The 25,282-nt window shown below is 45.1% G+C and overlaps 1 protein-coding gene across 1 annotated transcript in view; it reads left to right on the top strand.

The window, feature by feature from the left end:
• The first annotated feature begins 1,072 nt into the window (after positions 1 to 1,072).
• Positions 1,073 to 25,282, top strand: part of CPLX1 (complexin 1) — a 117,803-nt gene continuing 93,593 nt past the window's right edge. Inside the window, exons 1-2 of the mRNA XM_075488256.1 lie at positions 1,073 to 1,279; positions 2,232 to 2,334. Coding sequence (XP_075344371.1) covers positions 2,304 to 2,334 — 31 coding nt within the window. The 5' untranslated portion in view covers positions 1,073 to 1,279; positions 2,232 to 2,303. The remainder of the gene's footprint in view (positions 1,280 to 2,231; positions 2,335 to 25,282) is intronic.

Here is a 25,282-nt window from a genome sequence, read left to right as displayed (position 1 = left end):
GTGCGGCCTCGGCGCCCTCCATGACCTTCAGACGAGGTGGTCCAACGGGCTGTGCCAGCACCTCCCCAGGATGCCGGCCCCGCTGCTCCCCCACCCCCGGCCTCCCACTTCTGCCAGCACCATTCCGCGTCCCCCCTCCTCCCTTTTAGCCCCATGTCGGTTGCTTTGGGGCTGCTGTCCCACCTCTCCTGCTGGCGACAGGAGGGCGGATCAGCAGCAGAGCTCGTCCCCTCCCCACCCAGCCCCAAGCCAGCTGCCGACATCCCTAAAGGTGGCTGCCGGTGCCATGAAGGGGTATTGCTCTGCTTTGCCACATAGCGCTCGCACTGCACGCATCTCCTTCCTCCTCACCTTCAGATGCCGTCTCGAACTCGGGCCCGATAACGGATCGCTGCACTCGCGCCCTTCAGCCGGCAACCGCAGGAAGGGGACCCCCATCCTCGCCCCCACCCCCACCCCCCGCCTCCTCCTGGGCTGCAAACACGGCTGGATAGCGAGAGAACTGAGCCGAGCAGCCGGCGATCCTTCTCCGTCCGCAGTAAAATCCGAGGCGAAGGAGGAGAGAGGAGAAGGCTCTGCTCCCTCCCCGTCTTCTTCCTTGCCTCTCCAACTCCTTCCAGGACCTAGGGGATGAGAGGGGATCTCCGGGAAGGACCCAGAACAGAGGACGCGAATCGCTCTCCCACCCTCCCCCTTTTGCAGGAAGCCGTATTTGCAGATTTCCCCTGACACACACACACTGACGCTCGAGGAGGTGCAAGGAAGCGATTGCAAAACGCACCAGCGGGCTGACAACCTTCCCTCTTTCCCCCACGGCAAAGCACAAGGACACCTGGCTGCTACAGACAGCCGGGAATGGGCTGGGGGACATGCATACAAATACACGCACCCCTCCGAGGGTTTGGGGAGCGCTGGAGGCCTCCTCCGCGAGCATCGAGGGGCGAGGGCTGTGCAGGGAAGGGGCGGGGGAGCCGGAGGCAGGGGGAGGGAGAGAGCCCAGCTCCCGCAACGAGGGGAGGAGGAAGGAGGGACCGTGTCGGTGGGATGGTCCGGAAATCCTGTGATAAAAAGAGGGGAGCGGGGGAAAAGTAGGGAGAAGCTCTGGACTCATTCCCTTTCCCCCACCCCGCGCCCGCAACTTCCCCGGCAGCCCTCAGGCACATGGGCGCCGGCCGGAGCCTCTAGGAGCGGAGAGCAGTCGGGAGGAGCCGCCGGGAGTCGCCGCACCCACCTGCCACCGGCCCAGCACAGCTCAGCACCGCGCCCGCCGCCGAGCGAGGTATCGGCGCCGGGGCGGGCGGGCCGTGCCGTGCCGGCCGGCGTGCGGAAGGGCAGCGAGGAGAGGCGGGGTGCGGGCACGCAGGGATGGGGGAAGCCCTCGTCCTCCCAGGCGCCGGCGGGCCGCGCAGCCCCGCGGCACGGCTGTGAGCCGATACTAGAGCCGGTGCCGGGCGGGGGACGGCAGCCTGCCCCTGAGCCGAGCCCGCCGCTCCCCGCGGCCGGGGCCAGCAGAGGGAGGCAGCAGCCTGCGCGGCGCGGCTGCTGTGCCGCACCTGGGGCCGGCCGGTCTCAACCTTGAGCCGTCCCGGCTTTTCCTGAGGAGGTGCAGCCCTCGCTAGCATTGCTCTGGGGTCTTTCTGGGTGAGGTTTCTGAGGGGTTAGGGTCGGAGACCCTGCCCCGCATCCGTGCTCTCCATCCCGCCGGCCGGGCTGCATCCGCACCCGAGTCGTCCAGCTTTCCCCTCTTGCCCTCCCGGGCACTTGCGGAGCGCTTCACCTTCAAATGCCCCCTCGGCGGTGCCCGACGGAGCTGCCACTCCGGAGCTAGCCCTCCGAAAACCGAGTGGGCGAGAGGCAGGCGGGGAAACGAGGAAGTTCAAAGGTTTAACGCCTTCCTGCCCGTCTGCAGGAGACAAGCCAAGAGGAGCGCCGCACTGCTCCTCCAGGCTCGCTCCCGGCCACCTGCCCTGCCTGGTGGCCGGGGGAACCACCGTGTCCTCTTATCTCCTCCTCCGCGCTCCCGTTCCCCGTCCGCCAGCATGCAGCTCTGCTCCCCAGCCAGGGGCTGCCTTGTCTTGCAAAGCCAGGGTCTGTAGGGATGGAGGGGTTGGAAACTTGCCTGCACTTAGACAAGGGGAAGAAAGCTGTGGGGAGAGAGCTGAGAAAGACCAGGCATCAGCCTTTTCTCCTCCTAGAGACACCATTCCTCTTTTGATTGTGCCTCTTTGCAGACTGCTCTCCAAGGATTCCTGGTCTCTGTGCATGTGAGGTGTGAGGGTGGGCGGCACCCCTAAGCCATCACCATGGATTTTGTTATGAAACAAGCTCTAGGAGGTAAGTGCGGTTGGCCCATGAGGGGCCTTACTTCCCTCCCCCCCTTCCCTTTGCACCTGGCAAGAGAGAGGATGGACTGCCTATGAGCCTCTGGTAGCGTCTGCAGCTGGAAGAGCTGTTTGGGGACCTGGAAGAACGTGCCTGGCACTGATTCATGATCCCAGAGCCAAGTGTTTGAAGAATCTGAGCAGGAGAGGGCAGCAACAAGCAGAGACCAAAGCCCCATGTCAAGGGAGAGACCTCCCACACAAGGTGTGCAGGCCCTGGGTCATGCCTGATCTGGCACCCTACCAGCTGGCTGCATATCCATATCCACCCTACCAGCTGGCTGCATATGCTGTACAGTCAGCAGGTCTTGCTTTGCTTCATGCCATGTCACTGAGGCAGGTATTACAAAGGCTGCAGACAGGTTTAGCCAGAGTAAACCCAAAGAAAGAGTAGCATTTTGTGTGTGTGTGTGAGCCCCCTTTTCATCCTCCCCCAAACATTGGCCACTCCTTGACCAAAATATGGCCAGTGCAGAAAATTTTGTACCTGGTATTTGGAGGGTTATTTTTAATAAGAATATTGCCACAATAATCAGGGAAACAGTAACAACGTATCCCCACACACTCTACCTGGATCTGAGGCCAGCCTTTTACATGGTTTCAATATACTTCCTTCCATGTGTGACGAATTGTTGTAACGTAATGGTAGGAAATAGAAAAGGAAGTGGTGTGGGGGAAGAGAAATTGAAAACAACACAGAAGTATTTGGGAATGAGATTCCTTCATTCTGCCACAGTTATGCTGCCTTTCTGGGCTGCTTGGCCTGAGCATTCAGTCAAAACAAAGCTGTCACTGACACGATGCTGAATGCTGGCTGCTGTTGGGAACTGGAATAGTTGGCATCAGGGGAAGTTGATGAGGTGATTCTGATAATTCTCTTTTGTACTCTATTTCATGTGTGCATTTTCCATTCATTTTCCTTTGGAGAAACTGTAGAGTCATGGGTCTGTGGGAATGTTTCATGTATAGTGTTATCGATGTCATATGCAGTTTCAATATTTACTGCAGGACTCTCTCCCATGGCATGGAAACGTGAATTTCATCTTTGAAAGCAAAGGAACTGTAGGGTTTTTTTTTTTTCACCCGGGGAGCAAAATTCTCACAGTTAAGAGTAGAGCAAGCAACCTAAGTTTTAGTTGGGGTGTTTTGAATGGGAAGATCAAACTGGAGAAGAAAGGGTCTAATTCGATTGCACAAAATAGCAAGATATGAAGATACCTATGTGAGAAAATAACGTTTTGTATGGTAGCAGTGTTACATTTCAGTTACATTTCATTACTCATCAGTGCCTGTTTTGAAGGAGAAATAGTTTTGAGAAGAGCGGATTTTTCAGTGTTCGCTACAGCGTGAATAAGGTTGCTTGCACAGCAATGAACAAGTGTACCTGCAAACTGGAGGTTTAGCCACTGCAGCTGGAGATCCATGAATCCACTAAAGGGAAGTAACTGCTTAGAGACTGCAGTTAAAGGCGGGGGGAGGAGGGTTGCAGCAAAGGAGTAACAGCTGAGATGCATGCCATTTCTTGCAGCTTAGTGACTAGCCTGAGTTGGAAGCAGTGTCTGCCCATGCAGCATTTACTCTGGGCAGACATTCATCTAACATAATTGCCAAGGTCAGGATTTGCATTATAACAGGAGTTGCTGAGAAAGCAAATTCAAAAAGCATCTTTTGGTGAAGCCTGAGTTTCTGATGTATGTCAAGATGCTGCCCAGGGCACCAGCTCTTCTGCCAGATGACTTAATGTGTTAGCAAAACGTGTCTGGAACTTGCCCACTTACTAAATAAAAGAAGAAGTCTCTGCAGAATGGTAAAATCCAGAAAATATTAATTCATTAAGCAGAGACCTATTTTTAAATTAGAAATAGTTTCAAAGAGGAAAAACACGATCTCCCAGACCAAATATAACATGGAAAGTAAAGGTCGTTTTGGACACTTGTTTCTCACTGGAGTTAAAGCCCAAGCTGAAGCAAGCATGCAATCTGGCTGCACTGGCACAGCAAGCCAAGGACTAAAGGTTACAGTTTGTTTCCTTAATTATGGGGCCAGAACTCTTTTGTCTTCCAGCTCTGACATCCAGAAGGAGATGCCCAAACTGAGCAAAGCATGAAACCTCTGGTGGGTGACAGGCTTGCTTTGGCTAGGATACATGATGTGATCTGCTAGTGAGCTTTTTTATTATCCCCAGTTTCAGGGAGATCTTCCTGTGGATTTAATGACTCTTTGATTTTAGTTTAATGTGGCTTTTCCCAGAACACCTCTGAATTAATTTTGCTGTCTGCTTGGGATTTTTTGAATGGTGCAAAAGTTCTTATCCCATCCTCAAAATCTCTTCTAGCACTCCTGGAAGAAAGAAAAACAATTGCAATTTTGTCAATAAGGTCCCCTCCAATTTACAGAGAATCAAACTTGCTATAGATATTCCTTGCAGACCACCTACAGCTATGATAGCTTAACCCTTTCACTATCTCAGCTGGGGACACCTCACAAAGACTGGGAGCCAATTTGGTTTCCTTGTCTGAGCATTATGGACGTGGCATTTTTTCTTTCCAGCATTCAGCACCAAAATGGGGCTTAGGCCAGAGCTTATGGTAGCTAAGAGCCTGGATCTGAGAACTGTTTGCAGGTGGGGTGCTTTTGCCCTTTTCCTGCTGGACAGGGCTGTGGAGGGCTCTGAAGCATATGAGGACTTTGGGACCAGGTTTCATCATACTGGAGTGATCAAAGGAGGTACTGGAAGGAAAACATAATTTCTCTCCCGCCTCCTCACTCACCTTCTTGAGGAAGAGGAGGTCTCATACTCTGCTTAATTAACAATAAGCAGTAGTCTTAGCAGAACACTCCTGTGGGGTTTTCCCATTGCTTTTGAAGCAATCTGTGAAGACATTTCCTTTGTCTCTAATGGCACAGGACAATCAGATTTGTTTTTCCTTAGAGTTTTGCTTATCAGAGGAGAAGGAGGCAGGAAGGTGTTTTAAAACGTAGGTGAGCTAAGTTAGCAAGCAAGGAAAGGCAGTTATGTTGTGTAGAGTTGCTTTGTTTGGAAGTTTGTGTGACTAGGGGATTTAGGTTTTGTGAAATCAGTTTGGCAGGTTATTGTATTGCTGAAGTAGAGCATGTTCTTTCTCTGACTTGTTGCTAAAGGGGGTCTGCAGAAGCCAGCTGTTTCTGTGCAGCAGAAGGCCATCCTCTGCTGTGCTGCCAGCACTGGCATTTTGCTGCTAGTGTTGGCAGCAGAGCCTTTGCCTGGTGGTTGAGAAGCTTGAAATGTGTCTTTGCAAATCCCTGCCCTCTTCAAGGTGAAATCCTTGAGCCTTTCATTAGCAGTGAGGACTGTGGTCCAGGAAAAGCAGTATAAAATATTAGCTTATTTGACCAATTTGCTGTTGTGGCTTTTTTGTGCTCCTCAGACCTTTCAGCACCCTGTGTGAAAGTTACTCAATTTACTGTTTGCCAATGACAGACGCCATAGATATGAAATGCAGCCATGATGCTGATTAGCTGTGTAGGATGACAAGAAGAAAATAGCAAGAGGAAACTTAGAGGCTGCAAATTGCTGCTTCTTCCACAGAAGAGACAGCAAAGGGAGATTTCTTACAACAGAGACAGCAAAGGGATACTTTTGTACCTCTGACCCTGCCACACCAGCAGACATTGACATAGGTGTGTAGCCAGGGTGACTGGTCACTTTGCTGTTCCTGTGACAGTTCACTATATGAAGACAACCAGAGTGATTTCATGATTACATTTTACATTAGGAGTGCTCTTCAAGCCAGGTCAGAGCTCTAGAGCACTGTCATCATGACCAAGTTGTATGACTTCCCAGGAAAAAGCTGGAAGTGGAGGACCTGAAATGGTCCCTGGAGGAATTTAGCCATAGTGTTTTTCACTGGGTATTGTTTATTTCTTCATAGGTTTATGTGAAAGCAAGGAGTGCATTAACATCTGACTCCCATGTCATGCTACACTCACTTCCTCTGTCACTGGTGGCTTGCACAAATAGGGGAACTGGACTGAAGTAGAAGAGACGCTAAACTTCATGAAACTGCTGGCTGTCATCCTATTATGGGGAGACTTGAGGCCAAGGGTCTTATGCATTTTCATATGGAAAAAGAGAAAGGGAAAGCCCATGGGAAGGTGAGAAGGATTTGTCTGAGGGGATATGATGTGGTTGAAGAGAGAGATTTCTTACATTTCTGTAAGTGGACACTAGAAGTGCAGACTAGAAGGCTGTGAAGATATGGATACACAGAACAGCCACAATAGCTCTAACTGTATTATATGGTGTTGTGCAGGGCCCTTTTAATGCGCTCCTTTTATTACCACAGACGGGAGGAATGTCTAGCTGGGATGCCTGCCTTAAATAGCGACTTTTCCTAATGTCAGCCTGTGGATTAATCATGTAACTCATTTCATATATAATGATGCACATGACAGTACTGTCTAAATTTCTTCTTCACGCTGCCAGTACCTCTTGAATTCATTGTGCAATGCAAGGCCCATCAGGAGGAAGGGTACATTTGAGTTTCTGGATAGATATTCACTGGGCTATATTACAGGCATGATTTTCTATTTTATTGGCAGCAGCTTAGAGTGAGGACTGCTGCTTGGCATTCACTTTTTTATCTGTCAAGATTCAGTGAAGACTTGTTTTGGTTCATAAGGATTCTTAAAATACTGTAGGCAGATTGCCATCTGGAATATGTCAGCAGGGGGGGACTGCCTACTTCATGTCCCTTACTGGCAGCTTTGGTTCAGCTAGGTATACCACAAAACTCAGTCCAGAGGGAATCCCCTTGTTCTTGAAGGCAGGCAGAGATTTAAACCCTCCTGAAGATAATGAAATTTAAGTCACTGTCCATAAGCTCTGAAAAAGCAGCCCCTGTGCTAAGCTTACATTAGTGAAGATGTGAGTGTGTGTGAATGCCAGATAAGCCTGAATGGAAACCATACTAGTGTTTAACAGTATCTTAGCAGCGGCCTTCTGTGTGGCTTATGAAGTGTGTATTTGCTGCCACTTTTGCCTCACTTTGATGTGGTGATGGGGGGATTATGATGTGGGGATTAAGTCCTTGATTGTCCCTGGAGGAGAAAGTGAGATAGCGTGCAGTTAGAGGCAATACAGACCTGTCTAGGGTGGAACAGACAGTGAAATAAACACAGTGGTTTTTGCCTTCTCCTCCTCCAACTCAGCCTCTTGTTTCTCATATTTGCAGTCCTTTGCTGAGCCTCTCCTGCTCTGGGACTTCATGCATCAGCTAGACCGTGCACCACTGTTTATGTTAATGTATGAGGTCATGGAGCACGATAGAAACTGTGATGCAGAACTGCAAGTTGTAGTGCCCACAAGTAGTGCTGGAATTTACTTCTGGGGTCTCTCTTGCCTGTAATCCTTGAAACCTGTGATACATGAGGCCTTTTATTTTGCAGTCAGGTGCTTTCAAATCACAAAGACTGGAGAATCTGAGATGAGACAGGTCTCCAGCCCACTGTAGCATGTGGTACATGTTGGGGGCCCATCTACCTTTGTTCTCAGATAACTTCTGCCTATATTGTGTGCGATTCTGGGCCCCGTGATTTAAAAAGGATGTTAAGGTACCTGAATGCATCCAGAGGAGGACAACAAAGCTGGTGAAAGGGCTGGAAGGAATGTCCTATGAGGAGCAGCTGAGGACTTTGGGTTTGTCTAGTTTGGAGAAAAGGAGGCTGAGGGGCGACCTCATTGCTCTCTACAGCTTCCTGCGCAGGGGAAGTGGAGAAGGAGGTGCTGATCTCTTCTCCCTGGGATCCAGTGACAGTATGTGTGGGAATGGTTCAAAGCTGTGCCAAAGGGGTTCAGACTTGACATTAGGAAACACTTCTTTACTGGGAGGGTGATCAAACACTGGAACAGGCTTCCTAGAGAGGTGATCGATGCCCCATGCCTGTCAGTGTTTAAGAGGCATTTGGACAATGCCCTTAACATGCTTTAACTTTTGTTCAGCCCTGAAATGGCCAGGCCGTTGGAGTAGATGATCATTGTAGGTCCCTTCCACTGAACTGTACTATTCTGTACTATAAATTCTTAAGTGAGTAAGAGTATAAGATGAATTCTGCAGACTCAGTGTGTAGTATGGTTGTGTTGTTGATCTATTATTATTATCTTCTGGATAGTTTTTTTTTTGTCTGATGCTTTGAGTATATGCATTTTAATGACATTTTGAAGATGAAGAGGTAGTGTTGGTATCTGATGGATACATTTTTCACAAAGAATGGTTTTATAGGCCTTTTTTTTTCTAATGCATACTGCTAGCAAAGAGATTTTCTTCAAGAAATTGGATTAAGTTGAGTGCAATCATGATGTCTGTTGCAGAGACAAGGATAGAAGGGAAAATCCCATGTAGGTGTCTCAGTGCTTCCAGAAAAACAAAGCAAATGTAGGTTCTATAGCTGTTCAAGGCTGATTAATCTATACCAGTCTTGGGTCTTCCTTGTTCATTTATTTGATGCCAGATCCTCCAATGGCAACCTGTAGGGCTTAGTTTGTTCTTCAGGAATTCCCATTAAAACTAAGGAGCAAGATGTCTTCCAAGAAAGTGGATCATTGACTGTGGAGATGATACCAGTGAAAAAACTATAGTGAGGGTCAGATGATTTATCCCATCCATGATCCAAACCAGGAGGAGGAAAACTGGCCAGGTCCTTCTTTCTGTGCCTTTCTTGAGAAACCTTGCTTTTATGTTTGCTTGCCTCTGTTGGGCCTGTTGCTGTTAGAATCATACAAATGCTCTCACTTGTGTCTGCTGGGATCTTACTTCTGTTTGTCTTCTTTGTAAGCAGGCACTGAGAGCAGAGTGTGTTTATTTAGTATCCTTGGAGGAAATGAGCAACCTTCAGCCTGATGATTGTAGAGGTACGCCACAAAGAGCTTAACTAAGATTTCTCCAGCTGAGTATCTGCTTGCCAAGAGCCTGCTTGGAGTGGAGTGACATGGATAAGCAGGAAGTTTTCTCTCTTAGAGAGGGGAGAGAGGGAGAAATACAGAAATTTCACATGCATTAGGGAGTTTACTTAGGATTCCTTTGTGACAGAACAAAAAACGCTTCGCTTTGATTCTCTGTCCACTTCAAAGGAAGTTCTGCATACATTTCATTTTAACAGCTATTGCTGTATACCTGAATCTTTCTTGCTTTTCTTTTTCTGTACCTTTCATAACTGAAGTTGGTTCTCATCGAGGCAGAGAAAATGGTAGTTTCTTGCCAGCTACATGCTTTTGGGACAGATAGTTTGTCAGCACTGAATTTGTGGTCTGCGTTGCATAGGAAACACTATCTGCAGCAGTGGATTTGGAGCTGGGCAGGAGTCTAGTGCATGATGCATTACAGTTATTCAGACCCCTGTGAAATGGGACTTTGAAAATATAAGCTACTCATTTGTCTTTGTGTTGGTCCTTAGGGAGAGGGAAGGTTAGACTGTAGTTTAGCTGTTAGCTGTGGAGGCCTATTCACTTGCTCATGCGCTGGCAAAAGCACAGCCATTAGAGAGGGCTGGTGTACGTAAATGCTGATGTACATGGGAGGGTTTTGTGCTTTGATTAGAAGTGAAGATAAAACTATGAAATCAAATCCATGAGGGCTACATGGGTTTAGAAATCTTGTTAAGTTGAGAGTGTATGGACTGTTTGTGTTTGTTAGCACTGCAGTAATGTACAGGGCTCCAAAAGGCCTAGGTAATCTCTGCAAAGGCTCTCCATTTTTAAGGGAAGACAGGCACCCTGACCTTATGGAGGACAGGAATGTCTCTTTCATTCTGGAGCACCCCAAAACCAACAGCACAAAAATCCATTCTAGCAGCAAGACGTTTGCATGCGAAATTGCAGTATGAAATCTGTGGCAGCTGCATGGAGATTAGAAGTTCTCCAGCAGTTTTTGAAGGCCACAAAACTGTTAAGGAGGCCTGGAAGAGGAATGGCAGTAAGAAGGAAAGGCTGACAGAAAGAGAGGGACAGATCTCTAGTGTATTGCCACTGGCTTGTCTCCTGTCAGAGGGCTACAAGCAAATGCATACTCTTCTGTTTGAACATCATGGTCCTGCCTTCAAACATTATGTGATAGTGCTCAGAGAGGAAAGAGAGGGAATAGAGGCTTGTGCTGAGACTCAGAGACAGGTACAGGTTCTAGTATTCTCTAGGATGGGATCCACAGTTTTTCAGGCCCTTGGAGAGGGGATATGGTTCATAAAGTGGTGACTATGGGACATTACTCCCTCAAAGCTGCAGAATTTCTACTCCCACTTCCAACAGCTGCAGATGCAGTATGCTGAGGCTCCTCCAAGTTCTCTGACTCTCCACTTTCAGTGGTGGGGCAGAAAGCACTCTGCCTTAGCCTTGGATGCTCCTCTTTGGGAGGTTGCAACTGTGCACTGCCTTTGTGTACTCATTCCATGTACTGAAATCAAATGCTTGCTCAAGGCTACACAGAACCTTAAACATTTGCTAAGTTATGGCTTTGAGAACTATGTTGGTTGCTGTGTTATTTTCTCACCTACAGCTTGATTGTGAGAGCTTGGATATAGTCAGTTCTGTTTCTTGCAGGTTGGCTTTAGTGGCTGGAGTATGTGTATGAATATGAGCTTTGCTGAGAAGGCTGAGAATTTCCACAGGTTGCTCAGCAGATGGTCATGTGGCTTGCTAAAGGGTAACAGCTAAAGTTACAGACATGGCAAAAGTTACTAGTGATCTTCCTAACTCTGGTACAAATCACAGTCCATATTAGGAACAAAATACTTTAAACAAATTGTCTCTCTCAACTAGGGACAAATCGATGATCACATTGTGCAATTCGAGAATTGATATTTTTTTTTTTCCCTGCAGTTTTAAATGAGCTGACTTCAAACTGGGTGAGTGCTGTCACTGCAGAAATGCATTAATACAAACAATAAATTTAATCTGCTGACTCTGATGTGCATCTTCTTACAATTTGAATTTATCATTACCTACAAGAATGAAGCTGCTTAGCAGCTACTTATGGTTTTGCAGCATGATTTGAGTCTTGTGGCTTATTTGCAGTGATACTGACCTTGAAGGAATGTCAAACATGCAACATCAACAGAAATTTGGGATTCAAATGGCTGTGAATTATCTTCTGTGGAAAATACAGAAAGAAGCAAAGAAACCCAAGTCTGGAATGGTGGAGCTGTTTTGATAACTCTTCTCTTCTGAGAGAATGGGAGCAATGAAGGGCAAGGCAGACAACAATTAAAGGAAAAGGGATGGCAAAGAAATGTGTGTCAATGCTTAGGTTGGCAGATAGTTGAACTGCCATGTCTCTGTGTCCCTGGATCCACCTCTTCTTTTTTGCTGGCTAGCACAGGCAAAGTTGACCAGCAGAAAAGAAGTTTGAACCTTGTGTTTAAGGTAGCTGAGTGGGAGACGGTTGCCCAACAGCTGGCTTCGTCTGTGGGAGAACCGTGGGTGTGCTTGGGAAGGTCACTTGCTCTCTAGGTTAGATGGTGTCTCTCACGGTCCTCTTATGTAGGAAGCGGTATGCAGCTCCATTACCCCAAGAGCAGGACAGAGTCAAGTGTGACTGATGGACACCTCAACACTGCCCTTCTCTTCATGGGAAGGGAATAGCATTCTTTTTTCCTTTTGTCACTCCTTCTGCTTCTTGGTGCTTGGCAGAGGTGAACTTGCATACTTAATGGACTTCAAAGTTTGACCTTGACTTGATATTGGCAGTGAAACTATTGCATGTAGTGTGAGACTTGCTGCACGTCCCATGAAGGGGCAGAAACTGTGTGGGACTGCCTGGTCTCTGTTTAGGTGCCTGTCCCTTAGGACAGAAGTGTATGTGTCCATTAAATTCCTTGAAAATGCATGTGTTAATTAAAATTTTAATATGCAAGAGGACTTTGGAAAGGTTTTACTGAAACATGTTTTTTCATGAAAAGCTTTTAAACACACAGTTTGTGTTTTCTCAACCATCAAGAAGAGAAAGACTCATCACAAACCTGAAAGACTGCATGAGACTAAGACATCATATCCAAACAGATGTATTTTTAATCTGACAGCCATTTATTTTATGCTTAAGTGTATGCATGCCACTCTTCCCTGAATCAATGTGTGCCTCTGACTAGGTGAAATGTTCTGTTCTTTGTGAATGAACTGATTTCTCTTTGCAGTTTCCTTCAGATTTATTTTTTCATTAGATAAAATAAATTTAATTTAAAAACCTCAAACAACATATAAACAAAAAAAGAATTGAGAAGAAGGAGAAACTATTCAGAGGTTTTAGTAACTGCCAGCACATCAACATAGCTGCTCCTGTGCATAGTTCTAGCTGGGAATAAAGCTGCTTGGGAGAATGTTTAGAAAAGTCCCGGTCTCCATTAAAAATAGACAAGTATTTTTTAATTTTTTTTTTTGCATTCTGTATATTTAAAATACTTGTGACAATTGTAACTTTCTCCTCTGTATTTTTCTTACTGCACAGTTTAAATATCAGCAGTTCCTGTTCCATGTCAGCCAAGCTGCACAGTGACAGATTAAGAGGAGTATGAAAGAGGAAATTTATAATTACATGGAGATGCATTAAAATGCTGACAAAAAAGGTTAAGAAGGGACACAACTGCTCTCTCTAAATACATGAGAGAGGTAAACACTGCAGTGAAGGAAGAGCTACTTAAGGTGAAGGACAACATTGGTAAAAGAATAATGTGAATAAATTGGCCATGAATGTACTTGAGTCAGGAATTAGAAGAGTGTTTCTGACTAGCAGAAGAGGAGAGAGGTGCTGGGGGAAGCAGGGAGAAATGGAAGCTGGGTCTCAGGTGGGTTTCAAATAATGTACCAGTGTAATTGTGCATGCCCAGAGAGGTAGGGCCAGTGAGGCAGGAAATAATTTTCTATCCTGAGTACCTCTATAGAAAGCACACAACATCTTTGACTCTGCTTGTAAGACTGTCCACAATAACAAAATCGTCTTTAAAAGAGGTTTATTTTTTACACTCAATTTTGATGTTACAATATGTGATAGTTTCTCATGGTGTCCAGGGGTCCGGCCCAGCTCAGTGGAAACCAGCAGTGTGCCCCTCTGGGTGAGGTTGTTGCAGAGTTGTGGTTAATTTTCCCTTTTCTGAAAACTTCTTAGCCCTGTTGTGTCCATATGAGAGGTCTGCCAGCTGTATCATCTCACTGCTCCAAGGATGATCTGAAATCAACTATCAGATTCAGATTGAAAATTATTTTTATTTCAAAGGACTTGGTGGATTTGCAAAGTCATTTCTAGAATAGCTGGTCAAGTTGCTTCTGAGTAAAGCAAGCTCACAGCTACACTGGATATTTTTCCAGCTGGGGTGTTTCAGCCCATGCGGAGATTTTGAATTTCACATAACAAGCATAGCTTGAAATTTTCCCTCTGTGGTAGCTTCTACCTGCAGTTCACAGGGAAGCAGCTGTTTTCAATAGATTTGTTCATTTGTTTGTTTTGCACTACATTTGAGAAATAAATAATTTCAGAACTAGGTGTTTCCCTGGAATCTCCCCCCAGTTTTGCACTGTTGTCTGAGAACAAGTTATTCTGTCTTCCTCGGTACCAATTTTTACTATTTTACTTGAGGTAGCAGATTGGTAGACTCTGTTTATGCTCCTCACTTTATGCTTCTGCTCTCTACCCTGGAATATCCCAGACTCAAGCTCACATTCCGGTATGACTTAAATCTCTACCTAGGTAGGCAGTTCAGGAGGGTGCCTTATGCTGGCTTAGCACCCAAGAGAAGAGGCATGTTTTATATGCAGGACTGAATCCCTTGGGCTCAAATGTCTCCTGTAGCATTGTGAGGCTCAGTCCCCATGGCTGACAACTTTCCACCCAAGTTTTCTTAAAATTGCCTGATTACTTCAGGAGTGCCTACCCAAAGGAAACCTTCAGCAAGGGCACACAGGCAGATGGTAGGACACCAGATCACTGCCATAGCAAGATGTTGGCTTCTGGAAGCGAAGAGGAATGTGCCATCCCTTTCTGCTGACTGTGCATCTTGTATTGCCAGCGAGCACTTTGCCAGGCAGAGATCCCAGTGCAATTCACATCTCTCTGAACACCATGTCAAGGTGCTCCCTTTTCTGGTCTTGTGGCCTGAGTTCTTCTGTCATGGAGACAATGACTTGCCTCCTGGCTAAGGAGCTTGATTGGGACTTCTGGTTTTGCTTTTTGTCATCTGGTAAAACTTTTCAGGTGGTACTGCTTCTGCCTGGACCTCAGTTCCTCTCCTCCAAGACAGTATACATGGGTTCCTGCTATGCTGGCAGCTGCGCTAACAGTTGCTTAAAATAGGTGGGTAAAACACATCCTCTTGATCACCACCACAGACAAGAGTGTTCTGCTTCCACACTGTCTAAAGTGAAGACAAAGCTGCTACAGTTTTAACTCTGCTTCACAACTTGAATCCTCTCCCCAGGTTAAATGCAGGCTATGTCAGCTTCAATGCTGTTTTAACTCCAGCCAACTATTGTGAAAAGGCCACCCTGAGTTAAGAACACCCATTGTTTTTTCTCTCATTTGTAGACTTGCTGTCTTATTGCTGGTTCTTACGTGGTTATTTGTCTGATATTTTAGGGCTCACTTTAGTGTGTATCTTGCTTTGTAATGTAGAAGACTAGATCCTTTTTATGTCCTTTAAGGACATAAAGGTCCTTTAAGCCTTTTTACTAGGCTTAAAAAATTAGTCCTAATTAAAAGACAGCAATTGAGCTGATCTAGCCCAACAGAGACAAGCTCTGGATGACCAGTGAAACCCAGGGCTTGATTCTGCACCACAGAGTCCTGAGCCCTCATAGGCACTGCTCTGATACAGCATAATGTAATTTACAAATTTCGGCTGTTCTAAACATGTCTGTTTTGACAGATATCTGTCAAGTCTACAGCAGCTGAAGACCAGCATTTCTACTAATTTCTTGCAGATGCAAGTAGAAAAATCACAGGGTTTTTCTTCCCCTTCGCTCAAAATCTCATGGGTTGGAGTATTTCTTGTTTCCATGCAGTCTGAAAGGGATAGGTCAGATCTACCATCTCCACTGCTGGATGTGCACAGAAGAGGCATTTGAGGAACATTATTAGGGAGCGGCTGGCTAACCCAGAGATGGTATTAGTTACAGAAAATCTCAAACATACCCCAAGTGCAGCGTGGATGCTTTGGAGTGAAGCAATTATCTATTTTGTTGTCTTAAGAACAGAGCGACCTAGATTCTCTCTTCCTTTTTCTCTTTTTCTTTTTTCTTTTTTTTTTTTTTCCTTTTTCCTCACGGGGTGGCCCACTTAGTTGATTAAACTGCAACTCAATTATAACTGGTTGTATTACAGTTGGGAATAAAGCAGATGTAAAGAGACTGGAGTTGATAAAGTAATTTATTTTTTGCCTTGTTGGTTAGCTGGCAATTATGGTTGGGATTAAGTGAGAAGCATTAGTTTTAGTAGCTTTTGGGTGACAGACATTTCACAATAGCCTTGGCTGGTGGTAGGGAATGCAAGAGTGTTTCAATGGAAAGTTGTGCATTTCATGGTAAGAAAAAAAGGGTAATGGTCTAATTTATAAAAGATTTAAAATAAGCTTCAAATCCAAAATAAGCCTGAATTCAGCAAAACGCAGTGACAGTGTGCTTAATATTTTGTTTGAAGTGAATCCATGAAACACATTGACATGTGTATTATTTCTAATTTTAATGTACGTGCAAATTCTCTAATAAATCATCAGAGGCATCAGGAGGGCAAATAAGTCATCTAGGTAGAGTTTGCAAAGGAGGTGACCAAAATCCAGCTGAAAACAACATGTTACACAGTCTTTGGTAACAGAATTATCCTTCAGGTTAAGGACATGACAGCCAGGTAACATGTGGTCCCTGCTAAAGAATACTGTATTTAATGGAAACTGACATTGGCTCAGTGTTGTATGTGTTTCCTTATCTGTTTTCTCCTCTCACTTAAAGCTCAGGGAACAGAACAAAAGCAAATCTGTTCAGTGCAGGACAACCTGGAAAGTAAAATTTATTTTCTGATGAAGTCCAAGGAGGGAAAGGATCCAATGAGAGCTCTTAATCCCTGAAGACATGTAGAGTCAAATCTAGGTAGATATCTTCAGCAGGGATGAAGCTGTGCATGGGACACAGCACCAGATTTATGCATGGACTCCAAGTGGTGGGAGGACTACCTTCTGTCTTTTTGGGCTGGATGCTTGGCATGGCTTCTTGCTGTATTATCACATCACCTGCAGCTGAGCAGCATGCCTTCACACTGTTGCCACCTGCACATTCAAGCATGATGACTTTGCCAGGTGAAAAAGCAGCTGGCATTCTGCTCTTATTTCTATCTCTGACAGTGTGGAAAACTGATGCTGTAAATACATTTCCTGCTGGCAGAACAGAGGAAGCCTACCCAGTCCTCCTCTGAAAAGTCCCATTACCCAAGTTCAGCTGTAGTGTGCTATCTTTCTGCTCACTTACTACTTCAGTCTCTGAAAGTAGTCTCAGAGCTGCAAAGTCTGTTCTATACAGTGTGAAACGGATGCTCTCCTTACCTGCCTGGATTCCTATTTGCCTTCAGCAACACATGAAAGGAAGTAGCCATCTGTGCCAAAATCTGGCTTTGATACTTTGGGGCTTAAAGAAGTTCCTCAGAGATCAGAGAAGAGCTCAGGGAGAAGGGCCTGGGAAAAACCTCCTTCCTGTATTTGTGCTGAACGTCCCAGTATTAGGGAGGAATGGGCTGGTAAGGAAGCAGTATGCAAATATTCTGGGGGACACTATACCAGGCTGATGGCTGAGTTCATTGGTTATGACAAGAGGCAGATCTGCTCCAAGTGCAGCTCACTTGAGAAAGATCACACTCTTCTATCTTCAGATAGTTTGTAGGAATGAAGTGCTGTTCATCTTTATAGGGAAATTTTCCTCCACTGGGAAGGATTAATCAGAGATACCCCAGAAGATAAAAGCCAGTTGTGTAATTTGAGGGCCTTGAAGGCCCTCGAAGGCCTTGACTTAAAGATAACTGACATCAAGGGGAAGGCCACACTTGATTTCAAATGCTCTGAGTGCCATTTGAAATTTGAAAGCATCCGAGACACACTTGCACATGATTTCAGATGCTTTTCTGCATCTCCTCCATGTTGTGCTTTTATATTGACTTTCATGGTTAATTTTCTGTCCTCTCTCAATAGCTAACACAAACAGACATGGACATTGGCCTATCTTACAGTATTTTTTTCCTCATTTCATGAAGCCTCCTGTCAGGATGTTATCTCTCTTTGTTTTACTTTGGTGCTAAGATAGCACTAAAACCACTTAACAGGAGAGCTTAGGAACCATTTCTTGATATGTATCCACCAGGATCAGACTATTTGTGTGGTATTCCTCATCTAATATGTGGTGCCTAGCAGAAGGATCTCATTGGCACCCCTTGTCTCAGCTACTTCAGGACTGCTGCTGTGCTCTGAGGAGGAACAGAGGGGATCTGTTTGTTTACTCACTCCCACAGGATCAGGAATGCTTTACATAGTCCTTCATGTGAGAAAGACAGGCAGGCCTTGGCCCTGATATTGCTTTCTTGCCTGTCTTCCTTGTCATGCAAGCTCCTGTCTAGCTGCTCTCTGAAGGCACCTGGTGACTCATTTTTTAACTGTGCAGCTGGTAAGGGGTAACAGTATGAATCTCCTGACATTTTGCTAATGCTATTTGGTACTGCCAGAGTTGCTGTCTGTGTTTCATAGAAATGCTGGGGTCTGTTCTTCCTGGTGACCTCTTATCAGGACAACGATGGAAGGGAGGAAATGAAACAACAAATCTTGTTCAAGGGCTCAGCACTCCAGTTGTCCACCAATAAACCTGTTACCCTTCTTCGGACTGCTGCAACTTCTTCCCTACAACCATGTGCCTAGATTCTGGTACTTGCCGTTATCTAGAGCCAGGTCCTTCTTGGGCCCATCAGTGAGAACGAAGACAAATGAAACCTTGTGAATTTACACAGCTCAGCAGTCTGGATTACAGGGCTAATATTCACATGGTGTTTCTGAAAGAGTGGGTGTGAACTGCCAGTGGAACATAAGTATTAGGGCTTAATGCTATCAGAGACTTTCATCCAGTGAGCTTTGGTTCTGTCTCTGCTCATGATGACATGGTAATTTTGTAATGAACTGGACTCACAGTGGAACTGTAGCAATTTATACTGGGGCAATGTATGTGCAGCTCTCCCTGAGAAAGACCTGGCCTTGGCTTTAATGAGAAAGCATGGTGACCTTTGGCAAAAATGTGCATCCTGACCTGGGATGGGGAGAGAATGGGCTCCTTTATGCACAGGGCATGCTTCGGAGCTTCCAGCAGTAAGCGCAGGACCTTGTTCAAATGGTGGCAGGGTACCCTGTACTGCTGCTGGGTGTACTGCACCATGGACCACAGCTGATGGAGCCTGATCACAACCTCAATTCCAGCAGATCTCTCCTCCTGGAAAGCCCATGGCACCCTTTGAAAACCCATTCTGTGCTGAGAGGGCATTTCCTCTCTCTCGCCATCTGTTAGATGTGTCCATTGCCCCATAAAAAACCCTGCCAGGCTGGCTTTGCTAAACTGCTAGCCTTGCTGAGAAGGTTACCTCTCTGTGCCTCCCACTAGCGTGTGCACACAGTAACTGCGGAGTACCGTTGTACAGGGCATTGAATATGAGCAAAAAGGAACCCTTCCTTGACTGTATTGATTATATGAGAACAATAGGCTCAGAGGTAGGAAAACAATCCCTGTTATCCACCATTCCCCATAATTTTCATTCCATGTGCAAGTTTGTACCAGGGAATCAGAGACTTGCCATGATTATATCACTGAAATTCTCTGAGTATTTAAATTCAGTTCAGGGTTCAAGCAGAGAGACCTGAGGTTCCTTATGTTCTGGCAAATGCTCACTGTTCATGTTTGTTAACCTTTTAATTAGCCAAATAGAGAAAGTGGTAAGAAGTAACTGGCTTGAAATGCAGAATACTCAATAGACCTTTCATTTTAACAAGGTCCCTATTCCCATTTTCTTTAACTACAAAACCTTTATAAGGGAGCCAATCTTTAGACAATCAATGAGTCAATCTTTACTAAGACATGTGTTAAAACTGGCAATAACTGCTCTTTAAAAAATAAGAAATCAGTTGTGTTGGGCAGAGCAGGGTTTATTGTTTTGTTTTAGTTTTTTTTCCCTCTTATTTGAATCCACTCCCATGCTCTCAAAATCAAACCAAGAAGCACACATTGGGGCAATGAGAGGAGAGAGGACCACTGTCATAATTTGTCTTCTCCTTGGAGAAGCTGGCCTACACTTGCAGCCTTTTTTTGCTCAAGGATAGAAAGCCTAACACATATAACCAGCAACTCGGAGACCTGGCTGGCTTTTAGCTGACTCTGTGGTCATGAGCACGTGCCACTTTGGTAAATGAGGCAGAAATGCCTATCCAGGGATTTTTCTCCCTTTCTAGGCTGTTGGATTACATAATTTTTCAAAGGCAATATAGGAAGTCCTATCTGTTTCACTGCATATTCTGGGCCCCTGATGAATATTGGGGAACAGAAGCTGTGAGCAGAGAGCTTTCTTCTCCCTGTCCACCATTACCTTAGCCTGCTGTCAGAAGCAGAGCTACTTCTCCTTTAGCTCTCATTCCTGGCATGTCATTGACTTCTGGTCCCAAATGGCAGTTAGACATTTTCTCAACACTGTTCATGTACTGTCAGCAGGCCTCTGGGTTTTAATAAGCTCAATCTGGCTTATACCTACACTGACCTTTATGTGTACCAGTATGGTTATATTTAGTCATTTGATGAGTGCAGAGTGTATGCCTGAACCCAACATGCCTTTCTTCCAAGACTGTGGCTGTAGCCACAAATGTGTGAGAAGAAACCAACTGGACAGGCAGTGGCACTGTTACTGCTTTTTAGGGTAAGGTAACTAAAGGTAACTGCCTTTAGTTTTCCAGTGCAGTGTCATGGCAGAAGTAGGTTGGACTTCAGCTGTGATGGTCTATCCAAAAAAACAATGGTGCTATGGTTTCACTGCTGCAGGATCTATGTCAGACAGATAAGCGCAAGCACAGATATGTGGCTGTGTATTGCAGACCACTCAGCCACCACGACATCGAAGGATGCAGAGAGTTGAACTGGTTTTGGTGGAAGAATACGTTTGTAATGAAAAGCTGTTCATCATTATCTAAACTTCAGCTTAATTAACTTGTGACAGACTTGTCTGTGTAACTTTCCAGCTGAAGCATTGAAGTTCCTGAACAAGCTCATTACAGCACTCAAATGGATAGACCAGCTTGACAATGGAAAGTAACACAAATAATTTTGACTAGAGACTGTTTCATTATGTAACATTTTAAAGATGTGCTTTCCTCAAGCAGATCTCAGCACCTCTGGGGAGCATTTACAACTCCTTCCTATGTGTTCCTTCTCTGGCCCAAAAGGTGATAATGAAGTCTTTAACAGGATCTGTGGTAGTTCTTTGCTAGAGAAGAATGAAATGCAGCATTGGTGTATATTCTGGCCACCAATAAAAGGAACAGGGTGAAGGTCATTTAAACATTTTCAGCAGAACACAATCACTCAGAACATCGGGCTGATTTGCTGCCTGATACACTCACACTATGTCAGGATGAGGGACAGCTGCATTTAGCAGCTCTTCTCTTTAATCTGCAATATGAGCTATTTCCTGGCACATTGCATTGATTTCCATCTCATCATGATCTTGTAATAATTGTAGAGGCAGGACAAAACCTAATCTAGTCTCATTTTTCTAGTGTCTTCCATGCCTTAGCTGTGACAATAGTTTAGATCTCTGTCGTCTCCTTTCCAGCAGAACTGTCAGTGAGTCCCCACTCCCTTGCATGGAGTGTACCTGTACTTGTGCACTTGAATATTCCTCTTTTGGTAGACAACTTTGGTTTTGCACGCCGTCTGTTTCATGCCATTATTTGAGAACACTTGTAATGCTAATTTTGCCCTGTATGGCAGCCCCTTTTAGCTTGCCATCATCCAAATAAAGAACTGCAGAAAGGCTGGTGTGCTTGAAAGCTGCACAGTTTTTTTCCCTGGTAATGCAAAGTATTCTGTCTCCTAACAGGCCGTGCATCTCTTACTTCCTTACATTACCAAGTTTACACTTATACTACTGCAACAATGGGATGTGTCCATGTTGTCATTCAAGTGATTAATTAAAATGAGGGATAGACCTTGCAGAACACTCTCCCTGCAGCCCATCCTTCCAACCTGACAGCAAATCAATTGTGCATCAGCTTCCAGAATTAACAAAGCAATACAAGTGGTTTCCAGGAGGCTTTTTATTGTTGCTTCTGCAAACACACTGATGGATACAACTAACACAGCTAACAGGCAGATTCTGAGGTCCCCTCAAAGAAGCAACATTAACTGACCTTCTGAGGGACCTCCCAGAGGCACTGGCTTCACTTCAGGAGAATGGAGAGAGCACAGGCAATGTTCCTTTACCATATGTGCTGGATGCCCATATTAGCTGAGGTGGATCCCATTAGGATTGTCTTCCTTGGAGAAGGCCCTAAATGGTCACAGCTACAGACCTAATTTAGGTTGGCTCAAAATGTTTGCAAAAAGAAGAAGGACTGTTCTTGCTTTCATGTCTGCTAACCAGCAGTCAGCTTTATAGCTTCATTGCAACAGTTTACCCTTTTATTCTTTTGCTTGCCCCTGTTAAAGTTTGGTAGACAAATGGAACAAGGAGGGGTGCTGTGAGACTAGAGAAGGTTTTGAGAGGAATGAGGAGGTATCCTGCCAGCAGAATTTGGAGTCTGACTGGTCTTGTATTATTAGCTGCCTTGGAGCTGTGGGTATCCTGGAACTGAGACGTGCCCCTAATCTTCTAGAATTTAGATAATAATGCTGGCAAAGCATCCATAAGGTTTGAAATTGGTGTTACACTCAAGCCAATAAACCAAGCTGTTATCTATGTTATGTGTTCTAATGTATTGCATCCTTTATAGGTGCAAGGAGCAGGTTATTGCATGTTACAACTGTTGCTATTACCTCTCTCTTTGTGCTCTTCAGTCAGGTTTGATAGATGTTGGTCCTCTTTTCTTGAGCAAACTAAAGCCTTCTATCAGTATGGAAGTCCTCTCGAAGGCGTAGTGTGCTCTTAAAGTGTAGCATTTAAAGCAGGAGGCATATTAGCCTTAATTCAGTACGTAAGAGGCAGCATGGATGTGGTCTCACATATTTCAGGGACATTGCTTTGTATTTTGATAGAAAGGAAGACATAACCAGCATGAGGCATTTCTATATGCTGCAGCTCCCTTTAACTTTTTCAGTGCTGTATATGTATACCAGTCACCTGGAGAAATTATAGAAACAAGCAGGAGAGGTTTTTTTCTGAAACAGTACAGGGAGTGTTTCTGCACTGGAGACATCTTAAGCTGAGGTAGGTGAAGTGGGAGGAAAAGACCTCTCACATAGTTTTCACTTCCAAAGCCGGAAGAAAGTCTTCAGAATGCCAGCCAGATACCAGACAAATTCCCTGCAGACTCTTTTGTGGGAATTATCTTCCACAGCCACACCATTTGGGTGATGAGCTGAAAGCACAGAGATGCAGCAGCCTTTCTGCTCCATGGTGTGTCCAAGGGGCCCACACTAGAGTTAGAATCGGAGCTGTTGAACTGAAAGCAGTTCAAGGATGTTTCCTATGAGTCTATTTATGTTTTCATTATCTCCACTGCCCTTTCTGGGTACTTACACCTTCACATTGAGAGTGCAGCCACACAGGGAGACAGTGCAGCACAACTAGAAACTGCCACCAGGGCAGGAATGAAAATGAGATGTCATATGGGGGACTTCTTTTGGTTCTTTCAGCTGTGTGAATGCAAAGGCAAGTTATCTGACAATGCAAGCAGAGAATGGATGTTCCTGTAGCTGGTCTGTGGGAGCAACAATGGTGATAGTCCTCTTTTTTCTTTGTCCTTCTCAACTGGATCATCAGTTGTGCTTCAAGAACCCTTGTCAGGATCAACAAGGGGCTGATCTTATGCAGGGGCAACATAATAAAGATGAGAGGTGAGGATACGGGGAAAGTAGCTAAGATGCCATGTTCACAAGAAGAGAAGTATGGTTTACAGGAGCTGAAAAATGACTAGAGTGGCTTGCATTGTGGGTAGGTCCCTTGAACATTTGCCTGAAGCTGCTGTGAATATACTGTCCCTCTTTCTGACTGTCCATCACAGTCACACTTTCTTTGAACAGGGGTAACTGGCATAAACTTATAAGTGACTCATTTATTTTGAATATGCTCACCAGTCTAACAGCACTTCAAGTTCCCAGCTTAAAGAGGCAGGCAGATCTTCTTAATTCTGTATTCCATTCTGCAAAAGCACCTAAACCCTTTTTTTTCATGCCAGGTGTTAGGAGGAGGTGTGATTTCCCAGCAGTTGTGGCCAATGTAGTGTGTAGGTTGCCTTGTGTGTAGGTTGCCTACATGGTGGTGGGAGAAGAGTTCTTTCTATACTGGAGAACAGTGCACTGAGTTCACAAAACAAGTGAACCTGTTCTGTTCTTTTAAAATTGAATAACTGGAAATTTGTTGTTGGTGTTCACAAAAGGAAAAAACGGGATGGAAGTGACTCAAGGATTAATCAGATTGTCCTAGTCATAGTTGAGGCATGGCACTCAACCAAGGTTTACCTCAAGAGCATTCAAGTTGTTCTCTATTAGTGATATCTCTTTTTTCATCGTGTTTGAAGCTGGGGCTTTGTTTCTGGCTCTAAGCAAAAATGACACTTCAAAGAGCTATTTTGGTGCTGCTACCTGTTCCCCAGCTCCCCCCATCTCTCCATCTGTCTCTAAGTCACTGTCTGTCAGCCTTGCCACAGACTTTAAAGGGGTGGGGGGGAAGCATCAGCTTTTAGCAGTTGTCTTGGTTCTTGCCTTAACAGTGTAAGTTTTAACTCAATATTAAGGCATTATTTTCTCTGCAAGCTGAATAATTAGGATGTTTAGCATAAGAGGATGAAGACCAATGGGATTCCTGTGATCCCAGCTGATGATTTGTGGCTTTAATCTGGAGATGCTTTAAGTTACAGTCTGTCAGAATATATCCAAGTCCCTAGCTGAACAAAGCATTTCAAAAGTTCACCCTTGGCATCAGTAAGGCAAAAAGCATGGGCTAAAATTTAAGCATATGTGTAGCTCCTTTGCTAGGTCGGAGCTCTATCACTTTCTGTACACAATGAGAAAACTAGAACTTGCCCAGTCTTTATTAGCCACTCTTTCCTTGTTGTCTTGGCCTAGACTGAGATCTGTGCATGACAGAAAGCCGAACATGAGTGCAGAGCTATTGGCAGCTGGCAAGAACATCAAAGAGAACCGTGATGTGCTGAGACTTGTGAGGAGCCCCAGGCTACAGTCATCAGTTGCTACCTCCCTTTATAAGACAATCTTTAAGCCTTGTTTCTTGCAGCCACTGGCATTTATTCTTGGCAGCAGAAAGCCCTATTCACCCCTCATTTGAAACATTTTGTGTTTGGCCCATTTGAAGACTGTGCAGTCACAAATTTTTCCACCCACTCTTCTAGGTCATGTCCCATCTTTCTTTGCATCAGTTCTCTGTCTCCAATATTGCTTCAGATGCAGCTGTGCTTCTGGGTTCTTTTGCATAGCAGATTTAAAATTGTGACAAGCAGCTGCTAGTTGGAATTGAGGCTTAGGGACTCATTAGCTCACAGAGACACTTATATTTTCATTTGCATTTTAGGGGAGCTTATGATACCCTGAAATTACAATGCCTGAAGGCTCTCCATCCTCCTGGGGCTGAGTAGCCACTGTTTTTCTGCTCGTTTGAGAAGTAGTAGCAAAAGTAACCATTTGTTTAGAAAGCAGCTAGATTTCTTATATCATT

The sequence above is a fragment of the Mycteria americana genome, chromosome Z (assembly GCF_035582795.1).
Source record: "Mycteria americana isolate JAX WOST 10 ecotype Jacksonville Zoo and Gardens chromosome Z, USCA_MyAme_1.0, whole genome shotgun sequence".
NCBI lineage: Eukaryota > Metazoa > Chordata > Aves > Ciconiiformes > Ciconiidae > Mycteria > Mycteria americana.
This window is presented reverse-complemented; position numbering and strand designations above follow the sequence as displayed.